At 44.3% G+C, this 19458-nt stretch overlaps 1 protein-coding gene across 1 annotated transcript in view; it reads right to left on the bottom strand.

The window, feature by feature from the left end:
- Positions 1-18190, bottom strand: part of CARD11 (caspase recruitment domain family member 11) — a 44973-nt gene extending 26783 nt beyond the window's left edge. The window contains exons 1-10 of the mRNA XM_038762977.1: positions 17971-18190; positions 17457-17594; positions 14950-15275; positions 14035-14214; positions 11995-12147; positions 10734-10859; positions 9992-10189; positions 6401-6577; positions 4324-4375; positions 3109-3191 (exon numbers count right to left, since the gene is read on the bottom strand). Of these exons, the coding sequence (XP_038618905.1) occupies positions 3109-3191; positions 4324-4375; positions 6401-6577; positions 9992-10189; positions 10734-10859; positions 11995-12147; positions 14035-14214; positions 14950-15275; positions 17457-17594; positions 17971-18190 (1653 nt within the window). The remainder of the gene's footprint in view (positions 1-3108; positions 3192-4323; positions 4376-6400; positions 6578-9991; positions 10190-10733; positions 10860-11994; positions 12148-14034; positions 14215-14949; positions 15276-17456; positions 17595-17970) is intronic.
- Between the last annotated feature and the right edge of the window lie 1268 nt (positions 18191-19458).

The raw sequence follows: 19458 nt of genomic DNA, 5'->3' as shown, positions 1-19458 counted from the left end.
AGGTCATGGGTTCAAATCCTGGCTCCGCCAATTGTCAGCTGTGTGACTTTGGGCAAGTTACTTAACTTCTCTGGGCCTCAGTTACCTCATCTGTAAAATGGGCATTAAGACTGTGAGCCCCCCGTGGGACAACCTGATCAACTTGTAACCTCCCCAGCGCTTAGAACAGTGCTTTGCACGTAGTAAGCACTTAATAAATGCCATTATTATTATTACCTCTACTTTACTCTCCCAAGTGCTCAGTAAAATAGTGCACTGCACATAGTAAGTACTCAATGAATATTACTGATGGACTACTTTTAGATTATATCTTGGCTCTGAGGTCAAGGGGAAAGGAATAAAATGTTTCAATAATATTGGTCCTAGAGAATGGATCTAGGGAATTCTGAACAGTAATTTGGGGGTGGTAGGGCAACACTACAAAAATCCTCCCTCCACTAACCTATTCCTAGTTTAAGTGTTCTCTTTTCAGCTCTACTGTTAACTAATATTGGACAACTACTATTTTACATCTTCTAGTTGAAGCAAGAGAACTAACTCTTTGAGTTCCTGCAAAATAAGAGGGATCTGCACACACTACACCGCTGTGGATGTTAAACACTCACAACCTCTATTTAACTGCCTTTTCTAAAGCACAGATACTAAACCGTTTTTGGTTTTAAGACAAGTTGGGGAGGCTGCTGTAGCTTTATCTTTCACTAGAAATCCTGACTAGAGAAAAGGGCATACTTTTTTTCCCAATCATTTTGCTTGGTGTGCTTTGGCATACACAGCTCTGTGTATAAGGAGGGGTTGACAAGGGGCGGTATAGAAGGGTGGTTTGATAAGGGCATGCAGTTTGCCAAGGAAGGACGATATCCCAGTATCTCTTTTTCTGACACTGAACTTCAGTTGTATATTCTGGAGCTTTGTTCCAATGGATTTTTTTTATGGCATTTGTTAAACATTTACTATGTGCAAGGTAATGTACTATGCACTGGGGTAGATACAAGCTAATCAGGTTAGACACAGTCAATGTCCTACATGAGGCTCACAGTTTTAATCCCCATTTTACAGATGAGGTAACTGAGGCACAGAAAAATTAAGTGACTTGCCCAAAGCCACAAAGCAGACAAGTGGCTGGATTTGTTATTGAGAGAAGGCACCCAATTGTCTGAGTTTAGCACCCAACAATTGGCAACTAAAGTAAACTTCCCTGTAAACTGTAAACTGCCTGTGGGCAGGAATTGTGCCTACCAATTAAAATATAGTGTACCTTCCCAAGTGCTTAGTATAGTGTTCTATGCATGGCCACCCAATAAATACTCCTGATTGATTGGAAAAATCCTCCCACCCTAGACCGTAAGCCTGTTGTTGGGTAGGGACCGTCTCTATATGTTGCCATCTTGTACTTCCCAAGTGCTTAGTACAGTGCTCTGCAAACAGTAAGTGCTCAATAAATACGATTGAATGAAAAATCCTCAGATGAACTTGTACTGAATTTTGGGGGGTTTATTTTAAAAGGATCTCCAAAGGGGTGGAGAATCTCATCAAGCATCCTGGAAATACCTAGCTACCATTGGGTGGTGGAAATCGCAGTGGATAGAGAAGAACTTTCGAAGACAACTATTTGCTGGTCTTTAGTGCTATAGGATAATATCAGCACTCTGCTGCAACCTCTTCGGCTCTGAATGGGTTCTGTCCACAAAACTCTTGCATGCACATTACAATCTGCTGCAACCCCCCCTCAGCCTACACACTTCTTGCACTCACTTGCCCCAGGAGGAATATGAAGTCAGGGACGAGTGTTCGAGGGGCACTGTGCAAACCGCCAGCAATACAACTGATTCCTTCATGCAGCTTCTTTGAGACTCATCCATCATTTAGGATGGGAGACTCCATTATCATTTATGAAGCTAGAAGCACACCATTATTGAAGGTTGGAGTGTAAGGGGTGGGAGGATAGACCATAGACAGGAGACTCCATTGCCATTATCACCATCACTCCACCTCCATTCCAGACTGACATCATTTATTATTCAGAGATTCCTCCCACTCCATGGGGACTTCCCTTGGAAGCTGCACTGACAAGACTCTCAGAGGTTTTAATTTTCCAGAGATGCTTTTAATGGTACCTAGGTGGGGGACTCAGGTTTGTTTGACCCAATCTGGGCTTCCAGGGACCCAAGCAGTTTGGGCCACATAATCCCTGCAAGGCCAGAAGCCACATGGTAGGTCCTGGCTGTTAGGAGGAGCTTGCAGGGCAGTCCCGGGAAGGAAAGTAGTTGGTTGGTTTCATGCCCCGATTTCTCCAGCTGCTAACAGAATCTCCATCCTGCCTTCCCGATGCTGCCAGAACTGCTGGGGGCTGAGAAGCTGCAGCAGGATTTCCATCAGTGTGCCCGGGTCACAAGAGGCCTTTGGAGGCTCATCTCCTTTTCCCACTATGTGTTAAATTGGTAGAGAAGGCAGTGACAAGGTGTAAGTACTCTTGGAGGCCATGCTGGAACATCTTTAAATAAACATAAGGCCATTCTGTGACTATGGAAGAGTGCCACTGGGATAAGGTGAGACTATAAAGATTAGAGCTGAGATTGTAGTCCTGTCAGAGATTAAGGCTCAGCTGTTGTGGGGTTTAAGTGAAACAATGGGGACAGAACTAACTAAGGGAGGGCAAAAGTTTGGTGAGGATCAGGAGATCTTCAGGTGATGATCACAAATACGCACAAACCAGCCATTTCTGCCACTGTTGGGACTAATAAGCAAGCCAGAACTAGTCCAAGACCACTTTTCCAGAATCAATTAACCAATTGTATTTATTGATTACTCACTGAGTGCAGAGAACTGTACTAAGAGCATGGGAAAATAAAATACAACAGAATAGGCAGACACGTTTCCTACCCACAACAAACTTACAGTCTAGAGGGGGAAGGCCCTGCCTGCATGAGCTGTGCTCTTTCTCTGGTTGCATTTATTTACAGCTGAAATTAGTAGGAAAAATGTAAAAGGAGTGCTTTGGGGCCCTGGCCAGGGCCATTGGAACAGATAATCTCCAACTGACCATTACTCTTTCAGGATGAGAAGCAGAAGAAACCAAAATGTTGGCCACATAGAGTGGGGACACCTTACCATTTTGTTGAAAGAGTTTTTGATGGAAAGAGGATTGGAAGAATTGATGCTGGTTTCCACTCCATCTTCTTCATGTCCCCTGACTGTTGTCCTCATCAGTGACCAGAGGAAGAGACAGGGAGAAAGAGAACCAGAGAGAATAGAGATAAGAGACCAAAATTCAGAGTCAGTGAGGAAAACGTCTTGAAAAGTTTTTCAAATGGCTGGGATTCATGTATGTTTTGGAGTCCCATAAAACCATGAGGATTATGCATTCAAAGGGAGAGTATCTTCACATTCTCTCCTTCTTTTTCTGCTACCCAGCAGCCAGGTGAATTGGTATGTACAGTTAGGAGAGTGCAAGCAGGAGTCAAGTGCCCTGTAATCCAGCTCTCTCATCCCACTCTTTCCTCTTGGACAGGAGGTGATGGGTCAAAGCAGCTGGTTGGTCCTATAAGGAATCTTCATCAAAGTACTCACCCATGTGATGGGAAGCTTGAAAAAAAATATCCTGGGTAACTAGGATAACAAGGCATAGGGGATGTCCTTGTGTTTGCTCTCAAAGGGAAAAAAAAATCAATCCTTACATTTGGAAGCTGTACAAGGAGATCTAACCCCAAGGGGCAGGAATTCTACTAGTGGCAGGGGCTAGGAGCTTTGATTCTTGAGCTCTATACTCAGCTCTGTCCTATTTCCCTGACTTCACCTTAGTTTCCTCCTCTGTAAACGGGGTGGGTTGGGGGTATGGTGTTAATGAAATGCACACCCTCCCTGTTTCACAGGGATGTAGGGAGAATGAATGAGAGGAGGCCCTTAAAATGTTTTAGGCCTCTCAGTGTCAGGTGCTATGCAGATCTCAAATGTTATTTGCAATGCAATCTGACATCCCCTGAGACTCCGGGGTGAACTGTTTTAGAGATAGGTTGAGCATTCTTCCAATTGACAACCCATTAGCGAAAATGTGAAGTTCAGCTAAAGCAGTTCGGGGACTCAGGCAGACCTACCAAGAGGAATAGGAGGTTTGTGGAGTAAGCCACAGATGTTCTGTTTGAAGAAACAGGACTCCAGCCTGCTTCAGATGACGATTAACATTAATTACTGTCTAAGAAAACATCAACCTGGGGCCTCTCAAGGTTTACCCTGCTGGATTGATTGCTACATCAGGAGAAACAGATGGACTGAATGAGACAGACTGACAGACAGGCTGGGTGGGGGGAATCAGATTTTCCCACTAACCTTGAAAATCTGATGCTATCTTCAGGCTGACAGGGGATTTAGCTCTCTGGAGCTGAAAGAGAGGAGGAAAAAAAGACACAGCAGAATTCACACAGGGCCTAGGGATCATGTCACAGCCACTTAGAAAACAAAAAAAGAAACCCATTTTGTCCTTTGTCACAATGCAACCTCTGTACTCGTCTCACACAGAGCAAGTCAAGAGTCACTCAGTGCACAGTGATACCTGACTAGTGCAGCAGAAATGACAAGGGATGAGAAGGTCCCCTCGGGTCCAGATCAGACAGCCGCTCTTACAAACTTGTCTTCCCTGCAAATTACAGTACAACGAGGTTCCCGGCAGCTACAACAAGAGCCCAGGAAAGCAGCTATGGGCAAAGGGAATTCAAATAGCTCTAGAAAGGAACAGTGGGTGGGAGAGAGAGGGAATAGGGAATGGATCAAGAGTCATTTGAGTTAGCCTCATGATCTAGAGGAAAGAGCACAAGTCTGGGAGTCAGAGGACCTGGGTTCTAGTCCTGGCTCCACCACTGGTATGCTATGTGACCTTGGGCAACTCACCTAACTCTGTGCCTCAGTTTCCTCATCTATAAAATGGGGACTAAATCCTTCTCCCCCCTACTTAGACTGGAAGGCCCATGTGGGACAGGGACCGTAGCCAACCTGATTATTTTGTATCTACCCCAACACTTAGTACAGTGCTTGGCATATAGTAAGTGCTTAATAAGTATTCTAATTATTGTTAGGTGAAGATGGTTACATTTTTCCCCTGGCTCCCAGCATTCACAGGCCAGGAGGGTTCTCCCTCATCTAAATTCAGATTTAGCTCATGCTCTCTGTTTATGTGTTCATGTGTCCAAGCAAAGCAAAGGTAGGGCCAATAGGGTATTCGTCTTGTATTGGCTGACCAGCGTGGACTTTTGCACCAGGCTAAAGTCATCCTCTCAGAAGTCAATGCAGCAGAATGTAAGCTCATTAAGGGCAGGAACATTTCTACTAATTCTGTGGCATTGTACCCTCTCAAGCCTGCAGTGCTCTGCACATGGTTAGCACTCCATAAATACCACTGGTTGATAATAATAATAATGATGGCATTTGTTAAGCGCTTACTATGTGCAAAGCACTGTTCTAAGCGCTGGGGCGATACAAGATGATCAGGTTGGCCCACTTGGGGCTCACAGTCTTAATCCCCATTTTACAGATGAGGTCACTGAGGCTCAGAGAAGTTAAGTGACTTGCCCAAGGTCACATAGCAGACATGTGGCAGAGTCGGGAGAGCTCTGCAACGGCTGGGCCCATTGGGCAGCAAGCCATTACCTGAAAACTGATGAAATAACACCAGCCTCAGGAGCACTTACTAGGAGGACCCAGTTGGCAGCCACTCACTAAGCCATCTTGGAAATAACTAGTCTTCTACTCACCCAGAGCAAGTAGCAATTTAAGCTAGGTGAGGACAAAAGAATGCTGGCATCATTTATTCATTCAATCCTTTTTATTGAGCGCTTACTGTGTGCAGAGCACTGTTCTGAGCGCTTGGGAAGTACAAATCGGCAACATATAGAGATGGTCCCTACCTAACAGAGGGCTCACAGTCTAGAAGGGGGAAGTCACTCATCTTACTAGCACTGTACCTACACTGGAGAAGGGAAGTTGTTACAAAGCAGTATTATGGGTTGGCACATTTTAAATAATCACTCATAGTGGATAGAGCATGGGCCTGGGAGTTGGAAGGACCTGGCTTCTAATCCCGGCTCTGCCACATGTCTGCTGTGTGACCTTGGGCAAGTCACTTAACTTCCCTGTGCCTCAGTTATCTTATCTGTAAAATGGGGATGTGTGTGAGCCCAATGTAGAACAGGGACTGTGTCCAACCTGATTAACGTGTACCTACCCCAGTGCTTAGAACAGTGCTCGGCACATAGTAAGCACTAGTAAGTACTATTATTATTATTATTAATAATAAGGTTTCAAGTAAGGGGTGGAGGGGAGCAGCATAAGCACCTCTACCCTCCTGTTACTCAGAGAAAGCCATATGTTCCAGAAAAGACGGGAAATATCATAGCCTCAATTTCATGAGTACCTGGATGCCTTTGATATTCATCCTCCTTTTGGGAGGATAAGAGGGCAGGAAATATCTGTTGTCTTCTGGGGACTCCTCAGAAGTTGATGAGTCGTCTGCCTCCTGACCATTGATTTTAGGGTGAGGATCTCCAAAGGCTGGGGAAATGATGGTTACTGGCAGATTCCTAGGTAAACTCTAGAGGAGCAGAGTTGGAAAGAAAACAAGTTAGGCCAAGTAATCCATGATTCAGGAACAGAAGAAACATAATACTGTCAGAAAAGCAATCATAATTCTCAGTAATCCTAAGGGAATCTTCCCTTCATACCCCACACTACAGTTCCAGTTCCAGGAAAACTCTGAGAAGGCTCAGATGAGTAAAGATTTGAAAACTAAAACCTTGAGGGAAGACTAAAGTAAGTAGGATTAGACAACCTAGAGAGGAAAAGGCTGAGGGATGATTTAACAGCCATCATCAGGTCACTACGGTCCTCACAGTCCTCTAGACTCTAGGCTCCTTGTGGGCATCAATCAATCCGTCAATAGTATTTATTGAGCTCCTATGTGCAGAGTATTGTGCTAAGCACTTGGGGGAATACAACAAAATTAGCTGACAAGTTCCCTGCCCATAGTGAGCTTACAGTCTAGAGGGGGAGACAGGCATTAATAAAAATAAGTAATTTATTATATATAATTTAAAGATATGTACATATGTGCTGTGGGGTTTTGGGTAGGGTGAATATCAAATGCCCAAAGGTCACAGATCCAAATGCAAGGCATGAAACATATCTTCCAACTCAGTTATATTGTACTTTTCCAAGTGCTTACTACAGTGCTCTGCACACAGTATTCAATAAATACCATTGATTGACTGAATTCTATTGTACTGTACTCTCCCATGTGCTGAGTACAGTGCTCTGTCCAGAGTGAGCACTCAGTAAATACCACTGATTAATACACAGAAGATGGGTGTCCAAACTGTCCTTCGTCTGGAGGCTGAACGGCAGGAAACAGGCCTAAATTTGTAACTGCCAATGTGGGGGATTTAGCTGACCCTATAGGGTGTCATTTCCAGAGGATTACTGAATGTAGAAAGTTCCCAAGGGAGGCTGTGAAGTGTCAGGAGTCTTTTTAAAAAAAATATGAGAAATTCTACCCTATTGGAGTGGTTAAAACCAGGAACTGTCTAAAGGGCAGGATGGGAGGAACACAACTATACAGGTTCCTCAGACAAAAAGAATTCTCCATCGGCCTGAATCATCCAGGTAGTTGCTGTCATCCTGTTCTTCAGTGGCCTAAGTCGTTTGGTTGAATGTTACTGGGGAAATTTTAGTACTAAATCTTTGGGATCAAGATGGTACTGGAGTTTTTCTAAACTATAGTATGATGCAGGGGTTTTTTAATCCACTCTTCTCCCTTCTCTCCTCAGAACAAATTTACTTTTCCCTCTGAGGGGGTAAGTCTACCCTGTATGATAGATAAATCCACCAATAGTCAATATAGAGGCAAAATATAGCAAGTACCAGTTGCCATGGGATTACAGGGAAATAGAATCATCAAGATTCCTCAATCTCAATGTCACAAAACACAGTGTGGGAGGGAAAAGACTGAATTCACCTTGTCTCCAAAGCCTCCTCCCCTCCAAGTTCCCATCATGGTCAGCAGTAGTACCAACCTCTATCAGCTCACAACCATACCATCATCTTTGATTCCCTTTCTGTCAATATGTCTGTGCTTTTACTCTTATTCCTATAGAATGCTGTTAGACTGGAAATTCCATGAATGAAGGAACTGTGTCTTATTTATTTCTAGGGAATGTTTCCAAGCATCTAATACAGTGCTCTACCTACAGCAATATTGTTGTTGTCTTATGCTGTCATTTCCCACCCATAGTGACTCCATGGACCCATCTCTCCCAGAAAACCCATTTCCATCTGCAATCATTCTGGTAGTATAAGTAATGATGGTATTTGTTAAGCACTTACTATATGCAAAGCACTAAGTACTGGGGGGATACAAGGTGATCAAGTTGTCTCACGTGGGGCTCACAGTCTTAATCCCCATTTTACAGATGAGGGAACTGAGGCACAGACAAGTTAAGTGACTTGCAAAGAGTCACACAGCTGACAATTGGTGGAGCCGGGATTTGAACCCATGACCTCTGACTCCAAAGCCCATGCTCTTTCCACTAAGCCATGCTGCCATAGAGTTTTCTTGGTAAAAATATGGAAATGGTTTACCATTGTCTTTTTCCACACAATCAACTTGAATCTCCACCCTTGACTCCCTCCCATGCTGCTTCTGCCCCGAAAAGATGAGTTTTGACTTATAGCAGATTGTCTTCCACTTGCTAGCTACTGCCCAAGGTAGGAATTAAATGGGTATGCCTCTGCATGCCTCTCCCTCCCATAGCTGAGAGTGGTAAAGTTCTGGAAACTCTCCAGGTGCGATCCTGAGAAAAGCCTCAGCAATAAACCTAAATATTATTATTATTATTATTATTATTATTATTATTGTACTTGCTAAGTGCTTACTATGTGTCAAGCACTTTGCTAAGCACTGGGGTAGATACAAGTTAATCAGGTTGGAGAGAGTTGTTGTCCCATATGGGGCTCACAGTCTTAGTAGTAGTAGTAATAGAATTTATTAAGCACTCACTGTGTGCTAAACACTGTCTGTACTAAGTTCTGGGAGAATATACAAAAGGTAGGAATTAAACACTATCTCTGTCCCTCATGGGGCTCTCAGTCAAAGTAGGAGGGTGAACATGTATTGAGTCCCCATTTTATAGATGAGGAAATTTGGACAAAAAAGTTAAGTTAATTCTGCTGGAGAAGCAGTATTGCCTAGTAGAAAGAGCATGGGCCTGAGATTCAGAAGGACCTGGGTTCTAATCCTGGAACTGCCACTTGTCTACTGTGAGACCTTGGGCAAATCACTTCACTTCTCAGTGCCACAGTGACCTCATTTGTAAAATGGGGATTAAGACTGTGAGCCCCATGTGGGACAGGGATTATGTCCAACCTGATTAGCTTGTGTCTACCCCAGCTCTTATAACAGTGAGTCAACATTTAACAAATACCATCATTATGATTGTAGTGTATGCTCCCAAGTGCTTAGTATAGAGCTTTGCACATAGTAAGTGCTCATTGAATATCATTGATTAAGTGACTTGCCCAAGGTCATACAGCAGGCAAGTAGCAAAGCTGGGATTAGATCTCAGGTCCTCTGGCTCTACTGTACTCTTCCAAGTGCTTGGTACAGTGCTCACACAGAGTAGTAATAATAATAATAATTATGGTATTTGCTAAGCACATACTATGTTCCAGCTACTGTACTAAGTGCTAGAGTGGATACCAGCAAATTGGGTTGCTCACAGTCCCTGTCCCATGTGGAACTCATTGTCTCAATCCCCAATTTACAGAGATGAGCTAACAGAGGCACAGAGAAGTAATGTGACTCACCCAAGGTCACTCAGCAGATAAGTGGTGGAATGAGGATTAGAACCCATGACCTTCTGACGCCCAGACCATGCTCTATCCACAACGCTATGTTGCTTCCTGTAGGGTACTCAATAACCACTGTGGATGGGTTGAAGTGACAGAGCCATACCTGGTCAAGGCCACCGCTGTCTTTTGAAAGTCTCCGGACCTTGCTCTCCAGGTTGACGATGCAGGCTTCCTTACGGACCATCTCTATCCGCAACTCGTCATTCTTCTCCTCCAGCTCTCGGATTTGCTTCCTGTACTTGTCCTTCTCTATGAGGCACTGTGAGTACTGTGTTTGCGCTTCATCACGGGAGTGGAATGCCTGTAGGGGAAAAAAAACGAGATCAAATACCCAAATCATCCCAAAGAGATAAACGCCTCCCAGTAATATTTCTCAGCTTTCTCTGGACCTAAACCATGACTTGGGATTCAGGCTCAGTGCACAATATCCTCTTATGGCACTTCTCTGTTCTTTCGGTGCTTCAACCCTTTTCCTTCCCCAAATTCCTCCACCTCTCGTTTGCCCTTAGTCTCCCATTCCCTGGTCTGAACTGTTCAATCACAGCCCAGAGGAATCTAGATGGCAGTTAGGTCTTGGGTCTGAAATTTCCTGAGTAGGGACCCTACCAGGATGTAGTTTGTTGTGATACAGATTCACAATTATCTCCCACTCAGCCAGTCCTATTACACGACTGAGTGCTGTAACAGAAACAAATGGCCGATGTAAAAGGGGTTATGGGTCTTTTGATCCTATTACACTCAAACCCTTCAAGTCAAGGCATTCGATTCCCAATAAATGGAGAACTCAATACAATCTCACATCGCTGCCTTCAGCCACCTCCACCTCCCTGCCCTTATCCAGGTACCTGATCTCGCTCTTTCTCCACCTCCTCCAACTGGATCATTACTGTATTCATACGGTGCTTATACATTTCACAGTCCTTCCCCAGCGTTGAGCACTTCAGCTCCAGGTCTTCTTTCTCCTCCAGGTACTGTCAGTGATAAAGGCAATCAATGAATTTGTCAAGCAATCAATTGGCAGACCCTGCCTGGACTTTCTCGGTCTCTCTCATTTCCTCACTTCTTCTTGAATCCTGGCAAGTTGGAGTACTTTTTAATCCATGATGCAGAAGTGAAGTCCCATAACAGAAGCAGAGATGTGTTATTGGGTTGCTATAGTTAAGTAATTTACCTCACAGTCAAGGATACCAATCTTCCCTCCTCAAATGTCTTCTATATAACAGAACAGACTGGAGAGACCCGCATTTGTGCCAGGGGCTTAGGACAGAAGAGGTGTCAGAACCACCAACAGCACTGACTCTTCTTTACTTATGCTTTCTCAATTTATCCCTTCTCCCGACTCCCCGCCCACACATTAACCTTCACTGGACCTTCAGCTGCCATTGGCTCTCCCACCTTCAAGTCCCTAATCCCACCTTCAAACTCCTACTAAAATCACATCTCCTCCAAGAGGCCTTCCCTGACTAGGTCCTCATTTTTCCCATTCACCCTCCCATTTATGTTATCTCTGTTCTTGGATTTGTACCCCTTAAGAACTTGATATTCACCCCATCCCCAGTCCCATGACATTTAAATACATATATATTCATTCATTCATTCAATCATTTCTGTTGAGCATACTAAGTGCAGAGCACTGTACTAAGAGCTTGGGAAGTACAAATCGACAACATATAGAGATGGTCCCTACCCAATAACGGGCAGTAATTTATTTTTATGTTGGTCTCCCTTTCTAGTCTGTAAGCTTCTTGTGGGCAGGGGTTGTGTCTACCAACTCTACTGTACTGTTCTCACCCAAGCACCAAGTACAGTGGTTGACACAAAACAACCACTCAATAAATGCCACTGACTGACTGTATATATTTTCTTAAATATATTATTGCTTAAGCACTTATTCTTCTACATACTTGTTTTTCCTTGTCCTTCCTATCAGTGAATTAGTTTAGTATTTGTCTCTTCCTCTAGATTATTCACTCCTTGAGGCCATGAATCATATCTACCAATTCAACAGTGCTCTCCCAAATTTAGTATAGTGTTCAGCAAAAGGCAGGTGCTCAATAATACTATTGATTTAATGATTGGAACCTGATTTTGGCTTTGGGTTCTCACCTTGTCTCTCAGCTCCTCTGCCTGTCGGATCTCCTCCTGTAGGTTAAAGATCTTGGTCACTAGTTCGTGTCGATCCTCTAATGCCTCTTTACGGTCATGTTCCAGGATATCCAAAATAGCTTTGTCTGAATCTGGCAGACTCCGTTTCCCAGCCTAAGAGGAAAAAATTTAAATCTATAGGTGAGGGAGGTGAGACAGGGAAGGAAGAAGTGAGGCTAAGAGCCAGGGAAAGACACAAAATTTGAGCAGGGTATTTTGATAGGGAAAGAGAAGGGAGGAATGTCTTTTGGAATCTTTAAGAAGCTTATCCTTTTAAGAAGCGTTATCGCCTAAAAAGAAAAAAGAAACTTTCCTTGCCCTCCGGAGTATCAGGGCTTCTACTGTTCTGCAGTGCTTTTACAAGAACTGACAGCATCAGTTGCTGGTTTGCAAACATTTTGTAGGCCATAACGAGGAAGCAGATCTACCTTTCAGGCTCGACATCTGAATTATCTATCAATCTGCTTTGATTTAATTCTGCTCTGAGGCAAGATTTACCACACAAGATAATGAGGGCTGAGTGGGAGGGAGTGACAAGCAAGGAGGAAGAGTCACCTTATTCTTTTCCATGAGAGAGGTAACTTTTTCTTGGTTGGCCTTTTTATACCCACAAGGAGATTTAAGGGAATGCTTACTGGGAATAAGAGTGGGTGGTGTTTGGTGTTGAGACCATGGATGCATCCTCTGCCTCCATGGAGACAGACATTAAACCTTGAATTTATGACAACTGGCTCCTGAAAACTGCATCCTAAGTTAAAAGGTGGAGACAGTTTTCCCTCTGGGGATCGCCTCTTGAACACAGTTCGGATAGTCTAGTTTCACCAAAATTGCATAATTGTGTGTCATCAATCGTAGACGGGTAACAGTTTCATTAGTATACTTATAATTATATTTATAATAATACTTATAATATTCATTCATTCAATCATATTTATTGAGCGCTTACTGTGTGCAGAGCACTGTACTAAGCGCTTGGGAAGTACAAGTTGGCAACATATAGAGACGGTCCCTACCCAACAGTGGGCTCACAGTCTAGAAGGGGAGAAGCAGCATGGCTCAATGGAAAGAGCACGGGCTTTGGAGTCAGAGCTTGCGGGTTCAAATCCCAGCTCCGCCAATTGTCACCTGTGTGACTTGGGCATGTCACTTAACTTCTTTGTGCCTCAGTTACCTCATCTGTAAAATGGGGATTAAGACTGTGAGCCCCTCGCGGGACAACCTGATCACCTTGTAACCTCCCCAGCGCTTAGAACAGTGCTTTGCACACAGTAAGCACTTAATAAATGCCATAATTATATTGAGTTGAATAAGTCTGGTGCTAGGGCAGGTAACTTTTACTTTATTCGAAATGAAATGGAGGTGTCGATCCTCCCTCGTGACTCCACCTGAGGATTAAATAACTATCTCCCCAACCTCAAACCTTTCCCACTCCATCCCTTGACTTCTGGAAACTTTTATTGCTTTCTCTACCCTCAATCCCTTTAAAATTGTTTCCTAATTTCTCCAAGGCCCTCAGGCAGCATGGCATACTGGATAGAGCATGGGCCTGGGAGTCAGAAGGTCATGGGTTCTAATCCCGGCTCTACCACTTGTCTGCTGTGTGACCTTGGGCAAGTCACTTCCCTTCTCTGTGCCCCATCTGTAAAACAGGGGTTGAGACTGTGAGCCCCACATGGGATAGGGACTGCGTCCAATTTCATTTGGTTGTATCCACCCCAGTGCTTAGCACAGTGTCTGGCACATAGTAAGCACTTAACAAGTACCATTATTATTATTATTATTATTATTATTATTATTATTATGTAACTCCACAACTCCCACTTACACTCTGTAGGGGTCATTTATTATAATTCAAAATGTCAAGTTGAGGACTTCCCATATTTGGATTCATTGGAAACTTCAAGGACTAGTCTCTCTCTCTCTCTGCTCTCCTAATCACTTGTGGTGCCCAAATGATTATATAACATCATCTATATAACATCCACAACCAGAGGTGCTCACCTGAATTATAGACTGTAACTCCTGGATTTTAGTTTTCAGCATCTCATTCTCCCGTTCCAGTTCCAGAACCTGTTCCTTCTTGGGCCGATTTTCTATGTCATTCTTGAGCTTCAATGATTGATTTCTCTCCAGTTTGCATTCCTCCTCCATCTTATTCAACCGATGCTTCAGTTGATCAATCTGGGCCAACCCCACAGATCAGTGAGAGAGTCAAGCAGAACGAGATAAGCACAAGCAGAGAGATGACTGAACTGAATCCTATGACTCTCCAGTACCCTAGCCCAGGAACCATCTTTGATGCAATTCATGTGCCTGGGGTTGCTTTCGCTGTGTCTAGTAGGAAGGGAAAGGGCAAGGATAAAGTTTCTTCATAAAGAAGAGAAGATAATGCTAAATTAAGTCACCTCCTTTTATCTTTTCTAGTTCATCTATAATCAGTCCCGTCTCCCAAGGATCATAATGTTTTTGAAGAGAGATGGATATCGTGGGGGACAATTATTCCAAGCTTCTTCCTGAGCTAGATAGACCTCAATGGTCTAGTCCAGGAAAGGTACTGTCAGTGGAAGAAACTGAACAAATATTCCTTTCATTAGAGGGAGAACATTACTCCCATGGAACAAAGATTCTTTCCTCCTGAAAAACCAAATGGAGCTTGTCATATTACTCCCCCAGAACATCACTATCTTAGAAAAAGTTTTCTTGGACAAGACCTCCTCTCTCCAATCCAGAGTAATAAATACCTCCTTGTGAAACTCAGGTGATATTTGGAATTCAGTTCAGGCGATATGAGCAGGTATTAAGGCCTAGCTTACCTGGTTCAAATAAAGGAAAGGGTGAGGCAACCAGTCCAGTTTGAGGCAACTAGTCCAGTTTTAACCCCTCCCAGGGTCCAAACAATAGCTGGGCATAGCTCACCTCTAATTGGAGATCCCGACTTCTCATCACTGCCATGTTCTTCTCCTCACTCAGCTGGGCATATCGCATGGCTATGTTGTAGTTGTCATCTTTCACCTTGATCAATTCATCATTGTAGTTGTCTCTCTCCTCCTTCATCTTGTAATACCTTTCCTGGAAGGTCAGCAGCTCCACCCGAGTGAGTATCAGCTGTTTCTTCTCATCTTCCAGTTGGCGGGACTTGGCCAGGAGCTCACAGCGTTGCACATCTTTGGCCTTCATCTGCTGCTGCAGCTTGATAACCTCATTCATTAAGAAATGAGTGAGGCCCTCATGGCCCTCTTCCACTGCAGAAAATGGGGGACATAATGGTCATGAACCTTGGGGTAATGGACATATGGTGGTAGCAGTTTAGACTCAAGCCAAGTCAGGGTGTGGGAAATGGTTGGGGGAGGAAATAAAGGAAAAGGAGTCATTAGGGTCCCAGCCCCACTGGGGATTTAGAGTAGGCTGAGATAGAGGAAGAGAGGAGGTAGGGGGGTTTGCTTATAATGTGCAGGGGGTGGGGTTATATGAGTGAATTGAACCTTAATTTATTGCCAAAACCCCGATGGACTAACAATTTGGGCATCTTTGGCATGGCCCCAGTTGCATGACTCCAACTACTCATTTTAGAGAGTGCTTATTCTTCAGATGCATTTCCCTCCCCAAAGACTTAAGCCCACAAATCACACTTCCAAAATAGAGGACGAGGGAGCATACTGTGATTATATTCCTCCAATGATGTGACATTTCCCATATGATTAATGTGATTTTTTACCTAAAGACACCTCATCCAGAAGAGGGGGCCTTACATCTTAACCTATTTAAGCACTACTCTGTCCTCTACACTCTCTAATCATTCATTCATTCAATCGTATTTATTGAGCGCTTACTGTGTGCAGAGCACTGTACTAAGCACTTGGGAAGTACAAGTTGGCAACATATAGAGACGGTCGCTACCCAACGGCAAGCTCACAGTCTAGAAGGGGAAGACAGACAACAAAACGAAACATATTAACAAAATAAAATAAATAGAATAGTAAATATGTACAAGTGAAATAGAGTAATAAATTTGTACAAACATATATACAGGTGCTGTGGGGAGGGGAAAGATATGGGGGGGATGGGGAGGGGGAGGAGGGGGCTCAGTCTGGGAAGGCCTCCTGGAGGAGGGGAGCTCTCAGTAGGGCTTTGAAGGGAGGAAGAGAGCTAGCTTGGCAGATGTGCGGAGGGAGAGCATTCCAGGCCAGGAGGAGGACGTGGGCTGGGGGCTGATGGTGGGACAGGCGAGAACGAGGCACAGTGAGGAGGTTAGTGGCAGAGAAGCGGAGGGTACGGGCTGGGCTGTAGAAGGAAAGAAGGGAAGTGAGGTAGGAGGTGGCGAGGTGATGGAGAGCCTTGAAGCTGAGAGTGAGGAGTTTTTGCCTGATGCGTAGGTTGATTGGTAGCCACTGGAGATTTTTGAGGAGGTGAGTAACATGCCCAGAGCGTTTCTGCACAAAGATGATCTGGGCAGCAGCGTGAAGTATAGATTGAAGTGGGGAGAGACAGAAGGATGAGAGATCAGAGAGGAGGCTGATGCAGTAATCTAGTCAGGATAGGATGAAAGATTGAACCAGCAGGGTAGCGGTTTGGATGGAGAGGAAAGGGTGGATCTTGGCAACGTTGCGGAGGTGAGAGCAGCAGTTTTTGGTGACGGATTGGATGTGAGGGGTGAACGAGAGAGCAGAGTCGAGGATGACACCAAGGTTGCGGGCTTGTGAGATGGGAAGGTTGGTAGTGCCATCAACAGTGATGGGAAAGTCAGGGAGAGGGCAGGGTTTGGGAGGGAAAATAAGGAGTTCAGTTTTGGACATATTGAGTTTTAGATGGCAGGCAGACATCCCCTCCTCTCCCAGATATTTTCAACAAGTCTGAAAGTGGGTTGGCGGGTAGAGGAAAGGAGGCTGGGATACATTTCTTAGAGCTGAGTCACCTCTTTACCATCAGCCTGTCACCATTCTCAGGTGGCATTTGACCATATCCTGAAGTTAGCATTTTCTCTTTCAGAGGAGGAGAGCAATGGCAGCCTCCTATCAATTTCTGAATTGACCATGTTATCTGCAAGCAGATCACTTGGTATGAAGATGTTCCATAGTAAGCGCTTAATAAATGCCATCATTATTACTATTATGTTCCACCCTTGGAAGTCTCATGCCCTTGTGAACACTCCCCTGAGGCTGTAAATATTCCCTTTATGCCCATCAAGTTCCAGAACCAAGACCAGCCAAGCAGTGTACGCAGCTCTAAAATGGTCACTTTCCTACACGAAAAATATAAATTACATAGTCATCTGCTGTAAGCTTGTTGTGGGTAAGGAACGTATCACCAACTCTGTTATACTGCACTCTCCCAAGCATTTAGTACAGTGCACACAGTAAGTGCTCAATAAGTACAGTTTTATTGACTGATTCTTACCCAACTGCCACTGGAACAATGATACTCACCGACAATGGTAGAGAATCTCCGGGTGGGCTCCTTCCCTGTCACCAGCTTGTACAGTTCTGGGTAGTAAAACTCCAAGCTCTCCAAGAAGACCACATAGCCCCTTTCTCCCTTGGTATGGAGAATGTCCAGCAGTCGGCCTGGGGCAACACCAAAACAGCTCAGTGAAGAATGACTCAAAAGGCCCATACATTTCTACGGCCTTTTCCCACTTCCAAATTTTATCACTATGCTTCTCTTTCCTTCCTGCTTCATAGCCCATACTTCTTTTTCCAGAGGAGAAAGTCAATTTTTTTCTCTCTATCCTTCTAGCCCCAGATGTAACTACCAGTCCCTGTTGTATCTCTTCCTAATCCCTCACAGTCCAACCTCATCAGCATCTTCTGGCCCAGAGGAGGTCAAATTACCCATAGAAGACACTGGACATCCGCAACCCCTTTCTCGAGAATGACTCTTGGGGCTCGTGCCATTTGAAGGAAACACTGTTGCACAAAGGATAAGTGGGAATGGGCTTACCTGCTCGGTTGATCTTGGAGGGCAGCATAGGAGCACTGAGCACCTCATCTTCATCCTGCTCATCGATAACTTTGCACTGCCGCAGGTAGGGAGTAAGCTTAGCCGGGTTAATGTAGCGGCTCAGCATGTGCCGGTTGCACTCCACATTCTCCCACAGGGCGTCCTCCTCGTCTTTGAGGGTCTCCATGTAGTCGTCCATCTCCGGTTCACCACCTTCCATAAAGAACAAACACAAAACCCCACCACAGTAGCCAATGAGCATTCATACTGAGGCTTTGCGGCATTATAAAGAGACGCAGCGTGGCCTAGTAGATGAAGCATGGGCTGGGAGTCAGAGGACTTGGGTCCTAATTCCGGCTCTGACACTTATCTACTGTGTGATTTTTCTGGACCTTAGTTACCTCACCTGTAAAATGGGGATTTAGATGGTGAGGCTCATGTGGGATGTGGACTGTGTCCAACCTGATTAGCTTATACCTACCCCATCACTTAGTACAGTGCCTGGAGTATAGTAAGCACCTAATAAATACCATTAAAAAGTCACAAACAAACTTGTATTTGACCAGTCTCAGGAGTGCACCTTGAAAATTATGGTTTTGGAAAGTGAAGGGGCATAGAAACTGCTTTCTGCAAAACTGCTTCAAATAAATGCGGTATAAGCCAGTAATAATTTTGACTCTTGAGAAAGACCTGGGTGAGTGTTAGGGAAGAGAGAGAGAGAGAGAGGGAGAGCGAGAGGGAGAGAGAGAGGGAGAGAGGGAGAGAGATGGGGAGATCAAGGAGAAAATGGCCAGATTGATGTTTTTTCCCCAAAGATTTTGGGTGCATTTTGGCTATTTATATTGAGCCTCTAAGCCTGCACCTCTTATTATTTCCTTTGAGGAATATGCAGTGAATGCATACAGTACAGGATATGGATCAGGTGGATGCCAACAAGCCAAGGTTGGAAGCGGAATATACCTCACAGTAATAACTGTAGTAGTTCAGGCCTTACTATGTGCCAAACAATGTTCTAAGCACTGGCGTAGATTCAGCATATGCAGATTAGACACAGTCCCTCTCCTACATTTGGCTCACAGCCTAAGGGGGAGGGAAAACAGGTATTGACCTCATGGACTCCAGAATATGGAAAATGATGATCTATGAAACTCTAGTGAAACACCTGAAGTGGCAGAGAGTGAGGGACCGTAGTAAATGATCCTAGGCTAGACATCAACCTTCCATCTCCATTTGTCATAATGTTCTCCCTGGCTAGTGTTGACAGCTTTACACAAGTGGCTTTGGACACATTTTCACAGCTATTTTTACCCTCTCACACATTTCAAGATACCAGTAAACCCAGACCACACCAATACCTGGGATCAGTCCAGCAGCCTACCTCAAGCATGGGAAGGCCTCTTCAATGAAAATAATTTGCAAAAAAATACAACCTGTCCCTAGCTCCTCTTAAAAGTGTCAGCATTCATTCATTCATTCAATCGTATTTAT

Source organism: Tachyglossus aculeatus, chromosome 21 (genome assembly GCF_015852505.1).
Source record: "Tachyglossus aculeatus isolate mTacAcu1 chromosome 21, mTacAcu1.pri, whole genome shotgun sequence".
Lineage (NCBI taxonomy): Eukaryota > Metazoa > Chordata > Mammalia > Monotremata > Tachyglossidae > Tachyglossus > Tachyglossus aculeatus.
The sequence above is the reverse complement of the archived record's forward strand: the minus strand, read 5'-3'. Positions and strand labels throughout refer to the sequence as shown.